At 44.2% G+C, this 17,127-nt stretch overlaps 1 protein-coding gene across 4 annotated transcripts in view; it reads left to right on the top strand.

The window, feature by feature from the left end:
* tbc1d1 (TBC1 (tre-2/USP6, BUB2, cdc16) domain family, member 1) overlaps window positions 1-17,127 on the top strand; it is a 329,569-nt gene that overhangs the window by 157,305 nt on the left and 155,137 nt on the right. For all 4 annotated transcript variants that reach the window (XM_068036947.1, XM_068036966.1, XM_068036956.1 and 1 more), the window contains exons 7-8: window positions 5,708-5,818; window positions 6,132-6,263. In XM_068036947.1, coding sequence (XP_067893048.1) covers window positions 5,708-5,818; window positions 6,132-6,263 — 243 coding nt within the window. The remainder of the gene's footprint in view (window positions 1-5,707; window positions 5,819-6,131; window positions 6,264-17,127) is intronic.

Below are 17,127 nucleotides of genomic sequence, written 5' to 3'. Positions count from 1 at the left end.
CTTCAGCCTTGTCTTTTGCACTGATGTGCTGGGCTCCCCGATAATTGAGAATGGGGATATTTGTGTAGCCACCTCCTCCAGCTTGTTGTTTAATTGTCCACCACCATTCACGACTGGATGTGGCAGGACTGCAGAGCTTTGATCTGATCCGTTGACTGTTGGCTCATTTAGCTCTGTCTATACTATGCTGTTTCCGCCATTTAGGATGCATATAGTCCTGTATTGTAGCTCCACAAGTTTGGCACCTCATTTTTAGGTATGCCTGCTACCACTGCCGGCTTGCTCTCTTACACTAGTTATTGAACCAAGGTTGATTCCCTGATTTGATGTTAATGGTTGAGTGAGAAATTTGCCGAGCCATGAAGTTACAGGTTATGGTTGAATGCAATTCTCCCTCGAATAGCCCACAGCATTTCATGGATTCTCATTTTTGAGCTGCTAGATCTGTTCTGAATCTATCCCATTTAGAAGGATTGGTGAGAATGAGCTCAAGTAGCTTGTTCCCTCTTGTTGGTGTTCTCACCCCCTGCTGTAGGCCTAGTCTGGCAGATATTGCCTTCAAGGCTTGGCCGGTTCAGTCATTAGTGGTGTTTCTGAGCCATCCTTAGTGATGGACCTTGAAGTCCCCCACCCAGATACATTCTGTGCCCTTGCTACCCTCAGTGCTTCTTCCAAGTGGTGTGCAGCACAGACAAGTACTGATTCATCAGCTAAGGGAGGGTGGTAGGTGGTAATCAGTAAGAGGTTTCATTGCCCACATGTGATCTGATGCCTTGAGACTTCATGGTGTCCTGACGCTGCTTTGAGGACTCCCAGGGCCACTCGCTACCGACTATATACCACTGTGCTGCCACCTCTCGTGCCAGTGGGACAGAACATACCCAGGGATGGTGATGGTGGTGCCTGGGACATTGGCTGTAAGATATGATTCAGTGTGTATAACTATGTCATGCTGTTGCTTGACTGGTCTGTGGGATAGCATTCTCAATTCTGGCACAAGAAGTTCAGCGGTCATCTTGTTAGTAATTATAATAATTCTATCCTTACCGTTTATTCGTACAAAAGTAGTGTTTGGTTCTTTGAATGTCTGAGGTGTTTCATTGAAACCTGCAGATGTTAGTTAATATCAACTTTTCCATTGCGTTCAAGCAACAGCAGGTATTTATATTTGTATAACACCTTAATATAATAAAGCGTCCCAAGATGCTTCACAGGAGCATTATAAAACAAAATATGACACCAAGCCACAAAGAGATATTGGGTCCCATGACCAAAAGCGACCAAAAGGTAAGTTTTAAGCTGTGTTTTAAAGGAGGGAAGTGAAGTGGAGAGGGGTAGGGAGTGTATTCCAGAACTTAGGGCCTAGGCAACTGAAGGAGCGGCCACCAATAGTGGAGCGATTAAGTCAGGGATGCTTAAGAGGCCAGAATTAGAGGAGCACAGATATCTTGAGGGGGTTGTGGGGCTGGAGGAGATTACAGAGATAGGGAGAGGTAAGGCCATGGAGGGATTTGAAACAAGGAGGAGAATTTTAAAATCAAAATGTTGCTTGACCAGGAGCCAGTGGAGGTCAGTGAGCACAGGGGTGATAGGTGAAAGGGACTTGGTGCAAGTTAATTTCAAGCAGCAGAGTTTTACATGACTTTGTGTTTATAGAAGGTAGAATGTGGGAGACCAGCTGGAGTGAGTTGGAATAGTCAAGTCTAGAGGTAACAAAGGCATGAATGAGGGTTTCAGCAGTAGTAGATCTGAGACAGAGGCAAAGTCAGGCAATGTTACAGAGGTGGAATTAGGCTGTGTTGTGATGGCACGAATATGAGGTCAGAAGTTCATCTCGGGGGTCAAATGTGACACCAAGGCTGCAAACAAACTGTTTTAGCCTTACACTGTTGTCAGGGAGAGGGATGGAATCGGTAGCTTGGGAATGGAGTTTGGAGCAGGAAGTGTTATCTGGATATTTGTGCAGGCATATGACATGGAGCAATGCAAGGGTTCTTAATTCATGATAGTCAGTGTTTTGCCTCCCTGCTAAGTCACTTTTCTTTGTTCTAAAGCATCATCTTCATTTTCAGCAATTAACCAGTCTTCAAGTTTCTTTGTTGACCAGTGTCACTGTTGACATTGAGATGAATGTTGCTAGTAGAAAGCAAATTGCTTTCATTTGGTACGCCCTACTAATTCTACTAAAAGCATTGATGCTTTTGAATATGAGAGCTGGGCTTGACCATTCTCCAAACCTGGCAACTTTGCTGGAAAAATTGAACCAGTTTTTGGATGGAGTACTTCAACTCAGGGAAAGGAGACAGAGAAACTATGGCCTGTTGATGTTTTCTCTCCTAGTATCAGAGTTAAGGACAGTCCTACCTTACAGGGGTAGATGGGGGATTAGAACAGGTGCCATCATTCATAACTTCAAAGAAGAATAGCCAATTCCAATGGCTACAGCCAGATATCTTCCAACACTGATATCTGTAAATAATTGGTCCCAATTGTCAGATCAAAAAAAATTAGAAGTTGAATTCAGTGGAGTATCATTTTTGGTGTTGCTCATTGGCCTCCTTTAACCTTTTAATCTTTTGCCTATTACCACCTCTGGTTGCTTGAAGTAGAAAGTCTGTTTTTGGCTGCATTTGTTGAAAATGTTGAATCTCGACTGCTGCATGATTTCAGAGGCTCTTCACAGATTCACCCAAGTGACTATCATTCACCAACTATCAATGTTTCCTGAGTCCTGTCCACTTGTCAGATTTTCATTTATTGCCTCTGTCACTTTTCACACAAACATTCCAGAATACATGGGTTTTGCTGATATCATTGGTTCTTAAAGATGTTGTGGCACTGTGTGCTTTGGAGGTCTGCACAAACAAAAGGAACAGGCAACATTTTCTTATCTTTGCATTTATGCAGCACTATTAACATAATAAAATGGTGTAAGGTGCTTCAAAGGAACGTAATTGGACAAAAATTGACACCAGGTGTTTTGAATGTTGGACTTTGTAACATGGTTATGTTTTAAAAATTGTGATTTTTAAAAGTTCAAGATGGAGTCTGGCAGGTCAGGTGATCTCAGCTCCACTCTGAGAACGGACAAGACAGAGGTCTTGGTTGCCAGACCAACAGAGAACACAGATCAAAGACTTTCTTTTGAAAAACAGAGACTGCAGAGTTAACATCTGATGAATAATGGGTTTCGCCCTCCCAGACGTTTGGGTCATAAAACAAGGGTTAGCAATTCAGAAGATGCAAATGTACCAGGCAGCTGTTAACACATCGGAACAATGGAAGGTCAAGTGGCTCTGTGAACTCCGCATATTGGAACAGTACAAAAAGCTATTGACTTTTGGGTCCAAATAAATTTAACAGACTTTCTGAAGGCAGACAGGCTGTAGGAAGGGAAGAGCAGTGGCAGTTCAAGAGTGCAAGAGGGAACAACTGCTCTCAGATTCCAGATACAGTAAAGGCTGCAGCAACTTGAACCTGTTTTGAAAGTTGAAGCTTGCGGAGAAGTAGAAGACCAGCAGGAGCGCCAGGAAACGCCTTATTCATGGATGTCCAGTTTGGAAATGCTCGTAGAAGTGAACAAAGAAGACGTTGATTTTTGAAAAGATCTGGGAAATCCAACCCATTGCAACTGGGAGGAGTTTGGGACTTTTAACTGCAAAGTATTTTGCCATCAAAAAAGACTCTGTAATGTATGTGTGGTGTGAGCTTTTCAAGTATTTTAATAAGTAACGAAAATACCTTTCTTTGTTATTTGGGCTATCAGCTACTTATAAAGTACTACTCAGTTAATTGGGGGTTTCTTTTAACGTAGCTATTATAAAAGTCTTAAAAAGTGAAATCATGTGTAATTCTCAAAATTGGTCTGGGGGTTCATATCTCGTATTTTATCATGTTAACAATCTCATTGAGATTGTTACACAAGCTAAAGAAGGGACATTCAGACTACTGACTAAAAGCTTGGTCAAGGAAGTAGGGTCTTAAAGGAGGAGAGAGAGGAAGAGAGGTTTAGGAAGTGAATTCCAGAGCTTAGGGTCTGGATGGCTGAAGGCACAGCTGGCAGTGGTGGGACAGAAGATAGTGGGAGAAGCACAAGAGGCCAAGGTTGTGGGAATGCAGAGTTGGAGGGCAGTGGGAGGTTACAGAGATGAAGAGGGGCAATGCCGTGGAAGGATTTGTACATGAGGATGAGAATTTTAAAATTGAGGCATTGGTAGACTGGGAGCCAAGCGTGATGAAAGAGTGGGTCTGGGTGTTGATTAGGATAGTTTTGATGACCCAAGTTTATACAGGGGGGAAGGTAGGAGGCCAAAAAAGGAGAGTGTTGGAATGGCCAAGTTTAGGGGTAACAAGCATGGATGAGGGCTTCAGCAGCACATGGGCTGAGATGGGTGATGGTGGAAGAAGGTAGTCTTTTTGATGGAGAGGATATGGGACCAGAATCTCTGCTCAAGGTTAAATAGGGTGCTGTTACAAATAATCTGGTTCAGCCTACAACAGTGAACAAGGAGGGGATGGCATTGGTGTCAGGAAAGTAAAGGATAAGTTGTGGCTTTATTTAAGATTGCACAGTGTTGTGAGGCTTTGGCAATCCCTACTTGCTTACATTGATTTTCGTTAGGCTTTAGAGCTAACACCTTATACATCTCTCATTGCGAAACTGAAAGGTTCGAGAGTCCAAAGTCCTATTTTTGGATTTTTTACTCAGGCTTTCATATGCTTTAGTAAAAGTATAGAACTCACTGAAACTCTCTGTCAAAGGTGGAGTGAAGCAAGGCCGTTGATTGCCACCCATACTGTTTGATGATGTGTTCAGTGGTGCCATGAGGACTGGCTTTGAACTGTCTGTTTTGGGCACTTTTGATGTGTATCCCTTTCAATAGGTCATACCGTGTTCTTGCTGAATCTAGTGCACTCTACTCACTCGTGCACTCGTTTCAGCTTCAATAAATTATACTTGACTCAAGTGTTGAGAAAAAACTGTCAAAAAACAAATGGTCATGTCCCCAAATCCCGAGGGAAATTATTTGTGTACCATCACTGCTCGCTTCCTTCCCCTTTATAAATTCATCACTACAAAAGTTTCTCCTCAGTTCTCTCGTGACCAATCCATTAGTTAAAGTAATGGAGGGTACAGTACTGTAGTGATTGCAGTATGGATTAGCAATCCAGAGGTTGAATTCAAATCCCACCATGGCACGTAGTGAAATTGAATTAAGTAGATCTAACACCAGGAGAAATAATCATCAAAGTTAGCAGATTATCATAAAAACACAACTGGTTCATTAATGTCCTTTAAGGAAGGGAAACTACCATTCTTTCCCAGTCTTTAATGTCCTTTGGACTGTCCTAGTAAAATATTGATAACCCAGGCAATGGATCATGACAAGACTTGTGCAATCTTATTGCTTTGATCCTGCAAAATTTCTTCTTACCACTGTCTTGCCAATATCTGCGTGCATGCATGGGATATGAATTGAATGTCCAATCAAAAGAAATCAAGAAATGTGATGTCTTAAAACAGTGCAAAATTTTAAATAACTAGGTCGTCTTACTGGCTCCACATGGTTCTGAATGAATGACTGGTTGAATTATTGACTTCCTTTGTTTTTGCCCCTTTGGTGTCTAAACCATTTTCGAACAGTTGAGAATATTGTAGATTGTGCTGATGTAAAAATATTTCATCAAAACTAATGTCTGCTTATAGAAAATGAAGCCAAAAAATGAACTGGAAGAAAATGAACTTGTTCTATCAATGCTGCGGCAGCTGTATGAAGAGAAACAGAAGTTGCACGTTCACAATGGAGATGCAAAGCAGGTATAGGGCCCCCTCAATCTCGGGCAATAATCTCTTTAAAACTGCTTTGTTACTAAGTACAAAATAACAAATCAGACTATTGTTTGTCCAACACAGCGGCTTAGTTTCAGAATCAATGGTTTGATTTTTGCTGCTGTTTGCCCAAAGTAAAAGAACAAACTATTCCTGTTCTCTGTGACCTAATGTTCGTTCTGTGACGCCTCATTTAAAGTTGCAGAGACGTTGGGCTTATTCACTTCATATCCTGACTTATATGGAATGTTTGCCCTTGATCAAAATCTGTGGTTTTCACAGATCTCATGCTTATTTTCAGACCTCGCAAAGCTGCTCACAGCATTCTAATTCGAATGAGCAACAATCACTCTCTGGCCGCTTCAGACTGGACCACCTGAAAATCAAGGCTAAAAAATCATTGGCTGAATCACTGGAGAATATTTTATCAATGGTGAGCAGTCTGTTCTTTCTTGCTAAATATTACTTGTATTGTGTATTGATGTGATCTGGAGAGCTTACCTATGCAAGCCAATTTTGCCTGTTAATTACCAAATTAAGATACTTCTCAATAAGCAAAGACATTTTGACTTGTCTTAGTTCATCTATCTAGAATGACTCAAATTTTCCTCATCGTAACATCCAATTGATTCTGAAAAGTTTCCAACGTTTTTGCCTTCATGACTCTGGAAGTCTGTTCCAAGCATTAAGCACTTCCTGGGTCAAGAGCTTCCTGTCAGCAACCCTAAATTTGCTGTTTACTAATTTGACCCTGTAGCCCTTTCTCCTATTCTTGCAATTGAAAGTAATTTTCTTGATCTGCCTTTTTCATACTATTTATTGCCTTACATATTTCTAAGATCACTCCACACGTGCTTCTTTTCAAAGTTGAAAAGCTCATGTTTCTCCAGTCTTTATTCATAACTCAGACCTCTGGCACCAGAGATCAGTGTTATAGCTTTCCACTGCGTTGTGGCCAGTGCTTGAATGTTTTCCTCTGGTCTCAGTGGCCAGAACTAGATGTAGTATTCAAGCTGTGGTCTGACCACAGTACTGCAAAATTTAGTTATATTTTCTCTGCTTTAGTATTGACTGTTCTAACCATGTAGTTAAACATTTTATTAAATTTGCTGAGAGCTGAATTGATTGGACATATAGGGCTGAATTTTATTAGCGCACCGCAAATCGCGTCGGCGGCTTTGCAGTCGGTAGTCTTCAGGCATGGATGCGCTGTGGCTGAGGCCCCGCGATATTTTGCGCGGGGGCTCATTTAAATGGAGGGGGTAGAGTGGTCTCCCCTGATGACATAGAGGGGGCGGCCGCTCCGTCCCCGGCAACGGCGTCCAGTGCCACTGCGCAGGTGCCGGTGCCATTTTTAAAGGGCTTCAAGCCCTTCGAAGAAATTTTAGTTTTTAAAGTGAACGAAGTTGTAAAATTTAAGTTTCAGATTGCATCACATCTTCACTCACACACACCCCCAAGGAATTTCTGAATCATTAATAATCCATTCCCCCAAAAAAACTTTGATTCACATCACGACCTTTCCCCCTAACCTGTAATAACTTTATCCCTCAACCCCTACCCACCATTTCCCATTTCCGCACCCCCCCCCCGCCAACCAGTGCAAATAGTTTTCCTAACTCCCCCGTCACGCCAAAGGCATGAGAGCTGCGGCAAGAATATCGGCATGGGATGGCCGTCACTACCAGGTATGTAATTATTCCTTAATTGTAATATGATTTGCATATTAAGATGAAGGCCCCACCGCCGAGTGGTGGGAGGGCCCGCATTAGGGTCTCGCTGCCACCGGTAAAATATGGTGGGGCCTTCTCAGCATCGGAGGTCATGGCGGGCCTCTCCCGGAAGAATTTCCCTGGCTGTCCCGCCACGACCCCCAATGCCAGAGGGCTCATAAAATTCAGCCCGTTGTGTTATGTCCATTAAGGCTCCTACATTGTTTTCAACTTGATCAATTTTCCTTGCTTTATGCTCAGTTTTGTTAAATGTAATCTACCATTGCTGTGCCACATATGCATTTTATCTGTTTTATTCTGTAATTTCTGAGCTGCCTCCACCACTTCACTCTCCCTGCGAGTTTGGTACCATCTTCAAATTTGGAGAATTTACACTGGTCTGAGTCCAATTCATTGTTAACTAGAAACAGTAGTGGTCCCAAAATCAATCACTGGGGTAACTCAGTCAGTTCCCTTTCTCCACCCCTTTCCCACCCCTCATTCTGTAACTCCTCGAACAAGTATCCATTGTTTTCTGTCCTTCTGAAATTTCAGATCCACAACCACGATGTGCCCTGAGTTGCCACAGCTTTGATTTCAACTAACAGCTGTTATGCTGAACTTTGTCACATACATTGTGCAAGCCACCAAAACATTGTAATGCTTTCCATAGGCCCCTTGTAATGTCACTTTCTCAAAGAAATCAAAAAGGTTGGTCAGGCAGAATTTTCCCCTTAGAACCCATGATAGCTGTTGTTTATGTTTAATATTGTATAAATAATCCTCAAGGTTCTGGCTGATAATCAATATCATTATTTTACACAGGATGAAGTAAAGTTAATGGGGTTATAGATGTCTGAGTCTGATTATTCAACAAGGGTGACCATCTTATCTGTTGCTAGTGCCTCATCAATGTCCATTGTTTTCCTTCACAATTATCATCAATGGCTCACAAATCTCCTCCTTAGTTTCCTCGAATGTTCTGCGGTTTGAAAGTAAAATATTTTGGAAAAGGCCAATGGTCATCTTGAACTCCAGCACTGCTTTTATCCACAGAAGCCGTATAAACCCTCTATCAGATTGCAGTTCAGTTAAACCAGGTTTATTATCAACTACATAGAATATGTGAAATAAAAACAGAAAACGCTAGAAAAGAAAGGTTATTGACATGAAATGTTAACTTTGTTTCTCTCTCCACACATGCTGTGGAGAACCTGCTGAGTATTTCCAGCATCGTTTTTTAAAATTTCAAATGGGCAGCACAGTGGCGCAGTGGTTAGCACCACAGCCTCACAGCTCCAGCGACCTGGGTTCAGTTCTGGGTACTGCCTGTGCAGAGTTTGCAAGTTCTCCCTGTGTCTGCGTGGGTTTCCGCCGGGTGCTCCGGTTTCCTCCCACCTCCAAAGACTTGCAGGTTGATAGGTAAATTGGCCTTTGTAAATTGCCCCTAGTGTAGGTAGGTGGTAGGAGAATGGTGGGGATGTGGTAGAGAATATGGGGTTAATGTTCTTTCTTTCTTTTGGGCCTCCTTATCTCGAGAGACAATGGATACGCGCCTGGAGGTGGTCAGTGGTTTGTGAAGCAGCGCCTGGAGTGGCTATAAAGGCCAATTCTGGAGTGACAGGCTCTTCCACAGGTGCTGCAGAGAAATTTGTTTGTTGGGGCTGTTGCACAGTTGGCTCTCCCCTTGCGCCTCTGTCTTTTTTCCTGCCAACTACTAAGTCTCTTCGACTCGCCACAATTTAGCCCTGTCTTTATGGCTGCCCGCCAGCTCTGGCGAATGCTGGCAACTGACTCCCACGACTTGTGATCAATGTCACACGATTTCATGTCGCGTTTGCAGACGTCTTTATAACGGAGACATGGACGGCCGGTGGGTCTGATACCAGTGGCGAGCTCGCTGTACAATGTGTCTTTGGGGATCCTGCCATCTTCCATGCGGCTCACATGGCCAAGCCATCTCAAGCGCCGCTGACTCAGTAGTGTGTATAAGCTGGGGGTGTTGGCCGCTTCAAGGACTTCTGTGTTGGAGATATAGTCCTGCCACCTGATGCCAAGTATTCTCCGAAGGCAGCGAAGATGGAATGAATTGAGACGTCGCTCTTGGCTGGCATACGTTGTCCAGGCCTCGCTGCCGTAGAGCAAGGTACTGAGGACACAGGCCTGATACACTCGGACTTTTGTGTTCCGTGTCAGTGCGCCATTTTCCCACACTCTCTTGGCCAGTCTGGACATAGCAGTGGAAGCCTTACCCATGCGCTTGTTGATTTCTGCATCTAGAGACAGGTTACTGGTGATAGTTGAGCCTAGGTATGTGAACTCTTGAACCACTTCCAGAGCGTGGTCGCCAATATTGATGGATGGAGCATTTCTGACATCCTGCCCCATGATGTTCGTTTTCTTGAGGCTGATGGTTAGGCCAAATTCATTGCAGGCAGACGCAAACCTGTCGATGAGACTCTGCAGGCATTCTTCAGTGTGAGATGTTAAAGCAGCATCGTCAGCAAAGAGGAGTTCTCTGATGAGGACTTTCCGTACTTTGGACTTCGCTCTTAGACGGGCAAGGTTGAACAACCTGCCCCCTGATCTTGTGTGGAGGAAAATTCCTTCTTCAGAGGATTTGAACGCATGTGAAAGCAGCAGGGAGAAGAAAATCCCAAAAAGTGTGGGTGCGAGAACACAGCCCTGTTTCACACCACTCAGGATAGGAAAGGGCTCTGATGAGGAGCCACCATGTTGAATTGTGCCTTTCATATTGTCATGGAATGAGGTGATGATACTTAGTAGCTTTGGTGGACATCCGATCTTTTCTAGTAGTCTGAAGAGACCACGTCTGCTGACGAGGTCAAAGGCTTTGGTGAGATCAATGAAAGCAATGTAGAGGGGCATCTGTTGTTCACGGCATTTCTCCTGTATCTGACGAAGGGAGAACAGCATGTCAATAGTCGATCTCTCTGCACGAAAGCCACACTGTGCCTCAGGGTAGACGCGCTCGGCCAGCTTCTGGAGCCTGTTCAGAGCGACTCGAGCAAAGACTTTCCCCACTATGCTGAGCAGGGAGATTCCACGGTAGTTGTTGCAGTCACCGCGGTCACCTTTGTTTTTATAGAGGGTGATGATGTTGGCATCGCGCATGTCCTGGGGTACTGCTCCCTCGTCCCAGCACAGGCATAGCAGTTCATGTAGTGCTGAGAGTATAGCAGGCTTGGCACTCTTGATTATTTCAGGGGTAATGCTGTCCTTCCCAGGGGCTTTTCCGCTGGCTAGGGAATCAATGGCATCACTGAGTTCCGATTTGGTTGGCTGTATGTCCAGCTCATCCATGACTGGTAGAGGCTGGGCTGCATTGAGGGCAGTCTCAGTGACAGCATTTTCCCTGGAGTACAGTTCTAGGTAGTGCTCAACCCAGCGGTCCATCTGTTTGCGTTGGTCAGTGATTATGTCCCCCGATTTAGATTTGAGGGGGGTGATCTTCTTGATGGTTGGCCCAAGAGCTCTCTTCATGCCATCATACATTCCTCTGATGTTTCCGGTGTCTGAGGCCAGCTGAATATGACTGCATAGGTGTTGCCAGTAGTCGTTTGCGCAACGCCTAGCCGTTCTTTGTGCAGTACTTCTGGCTGCTTTAAGTGCTGCGGATGTTAAATCGCTGGGGGCTTTCTTGTAGTTCAAAAGTGCAATGCGCTTAGCGGCTATGACAGGTTCCAGCTCTTCATTATGAGATTGAAACCAGTCTGCATTTCTCTTCGCACTTTTGCCGTAGGTGGTCAAAGCTGACTCATAGATGGCGTCTCTGATGTGGGCCCACTTGGTCTCAGCATCCCCTGTGGGAGTGTTTTGAAGGGCTGTTACAAGTGAATTTAGAAATTTTTGTAACAGCTGTGGGTGAGAAATTCTGCTCGTGTTGATGCGCGGGTGGCCCTTCTGCTTGGAATGATGCAACTTCTTTGGTCTGAGTCTAACCTTGCTGCACACCAGGGAGTGGTCGGTGTCGCAGTCCGCACTGTGGAAGCTGCGTGTGATTTGAACACTGTTTAAGGCGGCTCGCCTTGTGACAATGAGGTCTAGCTGGTGCCAACGACGTGATCTTGGGTGCCTCCATGAAACCTGGTGACAGGGTTTAGTGTGAAAGAACGAGTTGGTGATGCAGAGGTTATGATAGGTACACAACTCAAGCAGTCTCTGCCCGTTCTCATTCATCCTTCCAACGCCATAGCGCCCAAGGCAGGAGGGCCATGAGTCATGGTCGGCCCCAACCCTGGCATTAAAGTCCCCCAGCAGGAATAGGTGTTCGGTGTTGGGGATGCTGCTAATGATGTTATGGAGTTGTTCATAGAACTGGTCTTTAGCTTCAGGTGCGGAGCAGAGTGTTGGAGCATAGATGCTGAGTAGGTGTACTGGACCAGAGGTGGTGAGCAGTCGGATGGACAGTATGCGTTCCGAGCCATTTGAGGGAGGCTCTATCATGCTGAGCAAGGAGTTTCTGATGGCGAAGCCCACTCCATGCTGTCTTGGTTCTTCAGGATCCCTGCCCTGCCAGAAGAAGGTGTAGTCTTGCTCTGCTAGAGAGCCACTCGCGGGGAGGCGAGTCTCCTGAAGTGCTGCAATGTCCACATTGAGTCTACTGAGCTCGTTGTTAATGATGGCGGTCTTCCGAGAATCGTTGATTTGTGTAAGGTCTTCCGACAGGCCAGGACACATAGTTCTGACGTTCCAGCTTGCAAAGCGAAGGGCTGGTACCTTCTTTCCTTTTTTCATGTTGTTTGGTGCGGTGTATCACTGCCTTGTGGGCGTCTCGGGAGAGACCAAGGCTAAGGGAGTAAACCCTAACAGAAAATCCGGAGCGGAACCCCGTAGGCGGTCATGTGTCACCTTTGGCATGTTTCCGGCAGTTCCTGCAGCCATACTGGTGCCAAACGTCGTGTCCTGCACTCCTTTGGACCCCACCAGAAAGGCCGAGAGGGGGGTTTTGACGACTGGGCAACTCTCAACCTCCATAAATTTGCCCAGGCATGCGCCATGGAGAGGTCACTCCATAGTTGCCTCACAGCGACTGAAACAACACGGAAGGCAGCAGTTACGGGTTATAAGTCCAGATAAATTGGCGTAGAAACTGGGCGCCACGGGTTGCCTTTGTCGGTGGGAGAGGTCATTGCACCTCACTGGACAGCTACCGCCCGCCTCAAACCGGGCAGCCCCCGGTCAATAAGGTTCTGTCCCGCCACAGTCTGCCTGCTTCAATGGGTGCTTGGAGCTCAGGGTCATTGCCCGAAAGGTGGGGTTAATGTAGGATTAGAATAAATGGGTGGTTGTTGGTCGGCACAGACTCGGTGGGCCGAAGGGCCTGTTTCAGTGCTGTATCTCTAAATAAATAAATAAATTTGCAGCATCCACAGTATTTTGTGTTTGTATTAGTGTTTAAAATTCACTGCCACTTCTCTTCCAGGAATGCCCACCTTGAAGAAGTTGTGCTCTTCTCTCTGACGGGACTTCCATTTTTCTCTTTTGCCTTGTTCGCCTTCATTTCAAACTTCCAACATCTGTAATATTTTGCTTTTGCGCGTGAAACATGTATTGAGCTCTACAGCAGCACACTGAACTAAACCCAGTCTCTGCAGTCGACAGGTTTAAAGCTGTTTGCTGTTCAGCCCAATTCTGTAAACATTTCTACATCCTGGGTTCACAGGGAGGTCATGTCTATTCCCTTGCAGACCAGTAAGATCCCAGGTTTGGTCTATGATTTGTGCAAAATTAGCAGACACCAGCCTGAGCAGTGATATATTTAGATTTGGATTTGGCCTCAATGTCCCTAGATTTGGAAGGAGGGAAATTGATAAGGATTCCCACTTCTGATCTCTCTTCACTGATCTCTGGATGTTGCATGGGGACTGGTTTGGGTTCCTCTGTGCTGCCCCCTTTCTGGAGAGGAAGAGAGTAAATTAGTGAAGAGGAAAAAATGGCAGCTTGTACAACAGAAAGGAGGTTTTGCATTTTAGTTCATTCTGGTGGATGTTGACTCACCCCTTTCATACTTCACGAAGGGGCTTTCAGCAACAGAATGATGGTGGGCTTCTGACTTTGTAATCCTTACTTGTCTTGTTCCCACGGAAAGAGGAGTGGTAAAGGGAAAGGGTCCATATACTGCCTATAACCAGATCCAAAATAGCAGACCAAAGGTAACTACCAATTAGTCAGCGTTGTTACATTTTGAGTCAGATTTATCCAACCATACCCTCTTTTTGGCAAAGACTTGTAACAGCACTGGTACTCTTTCATTTAACAAAATGATCGAATAGTGCCACCTGGAGGAATTAAATTTGTAATTGTGCACACATTCAGTCCATCACGTCTGTACCGGCTCTCCGAACGAGCAATTCACTTAGTGCCATTCCCCCACCTTCTTCCCTGAACATTCTTCCTTTTCATATAACAGTCTAATTCCCTGTTGAATGCTTCAGTTGAAGCTGCTTCCACCGCACTCTCGGGCAGTGCATTCCAGACCTTAACCGCTCACTGTGTGAAAAGGTTTTCCTCATATCGCTTTTGCTTCTTTGAACAATTATTTTTAATCTGTGCCCTCTCGTTCTCGATCCTTTCAGGAGTGGGAACTGTTTCTCCCTATCTACTCTGTCCAGACTGTGGTGTGATTGTTTTTAAGAATGATTTCCCTTTAAGATCTTAGTATGCTAATGAGCTGAGTACCAGGATGCAGTCTTGTAACTACATGCCACCTCACTCTGTAGCTGTAACACCAAGAGGCAAGTCATGTAAACAGTTAGCACTGCACTGCATATACTTGTTAGCTGTTAATAAACCTGTTTGAGATCTTCAATCAACTGAACTCCACGCATCTCATTTATGTTGCATCAGACAACATAAAAAGCTTCTCATTACACAGACCTGTCATGATTTTGAATACCTCTATCAAATCTCCTCTCAGCCTTCTCTTTTCCAAGGAAAACAGTCCCAATTTCTCCAATCTATCTTCATAACTGAAGTTCCTAATCCCTGGAATCATTCTTGTGAATCTTTCCTGCACCCTCTCTAACGCCGTCACATTTCTCCTAAAGTGTGTCGCCCAGAACTGGATGCAGTTCTCCAGCTGAGGCCGAACTAGTGCCTTACACAAGTTCAATGTAATCTCCTTGCTCTTGTATTCTATGCCACCCAGGATACTGTATACTTTATTAACCACTCTCTCAACCTGCCCTGTCACCTTCAATGACTTGTGCATATATACACCCAGGTCCCTCTGCTCCTGCACCCTGTTTAGAATTGTACCTTTTATTTTCTATTGTCTCTCCATGTTCTTCCTACCAAAATACATCACTTCACATTTCTCAGCATTGAACTTCATCTGACACCTGTCTGCCCATTCCACCAACTTGTCTATGTCCTTTTGAAATTCTACACTATCCTCCTCACAGTTCACAATGCTTCCAAGTTTCGTATCATTCGCAAACTTTGAAATTATGCCCTGTCCACCAAGGTCTAGGTCATTAATATATATCAGAAAAAGCAAGGGTCCCAACACTGACCCCTGGGGAACACTACAAACCTTCCTTCAGCCCAAAAAATATCCATTAAACTCTTTGTTTTCTGTCACTCCAATTCCGTATCCATGTTGCTACTGTCCCATTTATTCCATGAGCTATAACTTTGCTCACAAGTCTGCTGTGTGTCACTGTATCAAACGCCTTTCGAAAGTTGATCCATACTAAATCAACTGCAGTTCCCTCATCAACCCTCTCTGTTACCTCTTCAAACAAATTCCAGCAAGTTAGTTAAACATGATTTTCCCTTAAGGAATCCATGCTCTTCTTCTTTAACTAACCCGTAATTGTCCATGTGACAATTAATTTTGTCCCGAATTAATCTTTCTATAAGTTTCCCCACCACCGAGGTTAAGCTGACTGGCCTGTAGCTGCTGGGCTTATCTTTACACCTTTTTTGAACAAGGGTGTAATGTTTGTAATTCTCCAGTCCTCTGGCACCAGTCTGAGGAAGACTGAAAAATTATGAAATCTGCAATTTCCACTCTCTCACTTCCGTCAGCTGCATCTCATCTGGTCTTGGTGCCTTATCCACATCAGGCACAGACAGCCTATCCAACACCACCACCTTATCAATTTTAAACCCTTCTAGTGTCTGAATTGCCTCCTCTTTCACTATCGCCTGTGTTGCATCATCTTCCTCGGTAAAGACAGATGCAAAGTATTCATTTAATACCTCAGCTATGCCCTCTGCCTCCATGTGTAAATCCCCTTTGTTGGTCCCTAATCGGCCCCACTCCTCCTTTTACTACCCTTTTACTATTTATCTGTCTATAGAAAAATTTGGGATTTCCTTTTATGTTGGCTGTCAGTCTCTGTTCATACTCGCTCTTTGCTTCTCTTATTTGCTTTTTCACATCCCCTCTGAACCTTCTATATTCAGCCTGGTTCTTAATCGTATTCTCTACCTGGCATCTTTATCTTAATCTCTAGCTCTTTTGTCATCCAGGGAGCTCTGGATTTGTTTACCCTACCTTTCCCCTTCAAGGGAATATATCTCGACTGTGCCCGAACTATCTCTTCTTTGAAGGTAGCGCATTATTCAGCTACCATTTTTCCTGCCAACCTTTGACTCCAGTTTATTCATCCCAGATCCGGTCTTACCCCATTGAAGTTGGCTTTCCCCCAGTTAGTTATTCTTACTCTGGATTGTTCTTTGTCCTTTTCCATAGTCAGCTTAAACTTTATGATATAAATGATCACTGTCCCCTAAATGTTTTCCTACTGACACTTGATCCACCTCATTCCCAAGAACCCAGTCTAACAGTGGCTGCTTTCTCGTTGGACTTGAAACATACTGTTGTAGGAAATTTTCCCGAACACACTCTAGGAATTCTTGCCCCTCATTGCCCTTTACACTACGAATCTGCCAGTCTATGTTAAGATAAAGTCCCCTATTATAACTACCCTATAATTTTTGCACCTCTCTATAATTTCCTTGCACATTTGTTCCTCTACATCCTTCCCACCAGTTGGTGGCCTGTAGGCAACACCGAGCAATGTAACTGCACCTTTTTTGTTCCTTAGCTCTCGCCAAATAGATTCTGTCCTCGACCCCTTTGGGACATCCTTTTCCTCCAGCACTGCAATGCTCTCCTTAATCAATACTGCCACCCTCCCCCTTTTTCCCTTTCCTATCTTTCCTGAATACCATGTATCTAGGAATATTTAATACCCAGTCTTGCCCTTCTTTGAGCCAGGTCTCTGTTACAGCCGCAACATCGTATTTCCACATGTCAATCTGTGCCTGTAACTCACCAATCTTATTAACAATACTCCATGCGTTCATATACATGCACATTAACCCTGATTTAGACTTTATTATTTTATCCCTTACTTTGACCCCACCTAATAACTTACTATTCCCTAATCTAGTGCAATCTATCTCTGCCAATAATCAACAGTACTCAGCAGTAACAAAAACAAAATGTACCATGCTCTTTGGGGAACAGTATACAATAAAATATTGAGATTTTGGCAGACTGTGTTTTATTAATAAATCATTAATTTTGTAAACTGGTCTTCAAGTTTA

Source organism: Heterodontus francisci, chromosome 1, assembly GCF_036365525.1.
Source record: "Heterodontus francisci isolate sHetFra1 chromosome 1, sHetFra1.hap1, whole genome shotgun sequence".
NCBI classification, from domain to species: domain Eukaryota; kingdom Metazoa; phylum Chordata; class Chondrichthyes; order Heterodontiformes; family Heterodontidae; genus Heterodontus; species Heterodontus francisci.
The sequence above is the reverse complement of the archived record's forward strand: the minus strand, read 5'-3'. Positions and strand labels throughout refer to the sequence as shown.